At 47.1% G+C, this 2518-nt stretch overlaps 1 protein-coding gene across 1 annotated transcript; it reads right to left on the reverse strand.

Moving 5' to 3' along the window:
• Positions 1 to 160: 160 nt before the first annotated feature.
• MAA_00912 (Heat-labile enterotoxin, A chain) lies at positions 161 to 994 on the reverse strand (the record flags this gene model as incomplete). The annotated part of the gene is made up of 1 exon (XM_007818910.2): positions 161 to 994. One exon carries the CDS (start codon positions 992 to 994, stop codon positions 161 to 163), a length of 834 nt encoding a protein of 277 aa, XP_007817101.2.
• Positions 995 to 2518: the final 1524 nt, after the last annotated feature.

Genomic DNA, 2518 nt, shown 5'->3' on the forward strand with positions numbered 1-2518 from the left:
TGCAAGGGGTGGCGTAGTATTTTTGTTTCAAATATTTATTGGAATATAGCTATTGCCTAAACAAGCAACGTCATCTCAACACGTTGCCTTAATTTGGCGTCTATTCCCTTTATAATATCCTTGATACGAACTCTGCCGGCACATCGTGAAGCCGTAGCAGTTACGCTTGAGAGTTTACAGGAGCCTTTAGGTCAAGTGGAAAGGCTCCCTTCCAGCCCACAGGCGCGCCAACCTTGTCCATAAACTCAATGGCATGCTGCTCCAATGTCTTGTTCTCCTTTGCGAATTCGCTCGCAAGTGGCCCTTGTCGTCTCCCCTCCGGCACGCCAGCAAGTTGAGGCTGTCCTTGACTAACGCGATATTGGTCGTATACCGGGTTGTAGTCTCCGTTAATGACCCGGGCGAAGGGGGGGTTGTTGACCCATTTCAAGTCGGGGAACTCCTTCTCAAAATCCTCAGCCGTCTGCCACCTCTTTCTCTCTTCTTGCCGGATGCCGCCAGCGCCCTTCTCGGCCGACACATTCTTGGGAACCTCGAGCCAGGCCTCAACCTGGTCCCAGCGTATTCCCCCCACGGCAGCAAACTCGCGCTCGAGATATATGGGCCTGAAATCAGAGTGTGCCAAGTCAATCATATTTGGCGTGGCGTGGATTCGATATATCCATCCTGCTTCGTTTGGATTGTCCTTGATAGCAAAAGAAACAGCGACTGCAAATTCCGTCGAGGTTGCCGCGTAAGCCGATTGGAAATCCCTGTCGGGGTAATTATCGGTACCTAAATTGTGCCACCACAAACTGTATGACCTTTCTGTCATGTCTCCCGTGAACTCGGGCGGGATTCCGCCGTCTTTTTTATACTGTTCTGGGGGAATCTGGTCGCCACGGTAGACGACGCTGGGAAGATTTTGTGATGTTGGCGTAAATCGTGAGACGGGAGAAGCACCCAGCGGGACAGCCAGGGCAGACGCCAGAATCAGGGCAGCAAAGTGCTTCATGGTGATGGATGGGCTGTTAATGTTGTAGAGATGAATTGCGAGTGGTCAAGATATTGGTTGCTATTTTGCGAGGTAAAGGGCATCTTTTATATATTTTTTTATTCTTAATAAATTTTTACGAGTAATAGATTAATAGCGTGATATAATGTAATACTCGTGCCATGCCCCACCTAAAGGTGGGTGGAGCGTGGCACGAGTAGTAGTTCCGTAAAGCTAAAAGTAAAATGAGGCAGTTTATATTTTAAGGCATATACTTACGCATAAATTTATAAGCGTTCAGCCGTCTCGTGGTACCAAATCAGCGCATGGTAACCCTTGCAGCACAGCTGCTATGCAGACAAGCAGATGGTACATAAGCGCATCCTAATACAAGTAGCAAAGCTGGCATGACTTCAATTATAATATAAACTAGCATCATGACTTGTCAACAGAAAACGCTGCGCATCAGCATTGATTACGTGCGTGCATTAAAGTCAATGCAGGTTGTATTGGCATAGTGGTCGGTTTCCGTTAAACAGGTGTTGAGTAATATAAGTGAAACTAAAAGCATAAAAGTAAATATGCTAGCAGCGTAAAGTGCTGGGAATATAACTTTTATGCAAGTAATGCGCCACTTTTCTTGACACGTCAACATCATGCTACAAGTAAATTACAAGGGAACAGCCCCACTTTAAGACCTAGATAGCGAGTCAGCTTTCTTCGACTTTCCTTCCAGACTGAACAACCGCTTTAAACATGTTTTAAGCTGTAATTGGCAATAGCAATGGTGCCGATGAGATCAATTGATGCCTTTTTCACATTTGCCAAGGACGGGCCAGCCTTTGCAACAAGCCTTGTTGGCTTACACACCGCACATGCGACATGGTTCGCATAATAATGTCAATAAGCCAAGTTGATTAAGGGGTCGGGTTACATTATTCTCGGCCCGCTCTTGTTCCAAGGGAACGAGTGGGACTTGACCAGGGCCCTCTCTCCAGTCGTGTTGCGCGCCAGCGACGCCTGCAAAGGACCCCAGATATCATTGAACATTGAACATGAAGCTCATCTGGCGCATCATTCAGCGCTTAATCTTGTGCCGCGGGTGGCTGAAACACCAGTTGACCCAATGAGTGCAACTTGGGCCCCACATAGGTGGCTTGCGTTCCGGCAGCTCGGATGGCAGACACTGAAGTTGTCTAGCGCCATGTGGCGTAAATAAGAGGGTACTTAGATGGATCCATTTCCTAAAGCGCGGGAAACGACGCGTGAAGCGTTGTATATTTTTGTCGGATAAAACTGCCTCTGTTGATTGAAACACGCAAGCATTTTGCCACCAGAGTGGCAAGTGGCAACAGTAGTCGTCATACTGCTGCCTGGAGGCAGCAGTATTCCGAAAGTATTAAATATCTTGAGTTTCTAGAGTTTAGGAGAGGGAGGAAGAACAAGAATAACAATTTTTGAAAAAGGAGCTTAGTTAACAATGAGTCTCATAACGTGACAGTTATGAGCCCGGACCTGCGCTATAGGTTGTAGACAAGACACAAC

This window comes from Metarhizium robertsii, assembly GCF_000187425.2.
Source record: "Metarhizium robertsii ARSEF 23 chromosome Unknown MAA_Scf_8, whole genome shotgun sequence".
Lineage (NCBI taxonomy): Eukaryota > Fungi > Ascomycota > Sordariomycetes > Hypocreales > Clavicipitaceae > Metarhizium > Metarhizium robertsii.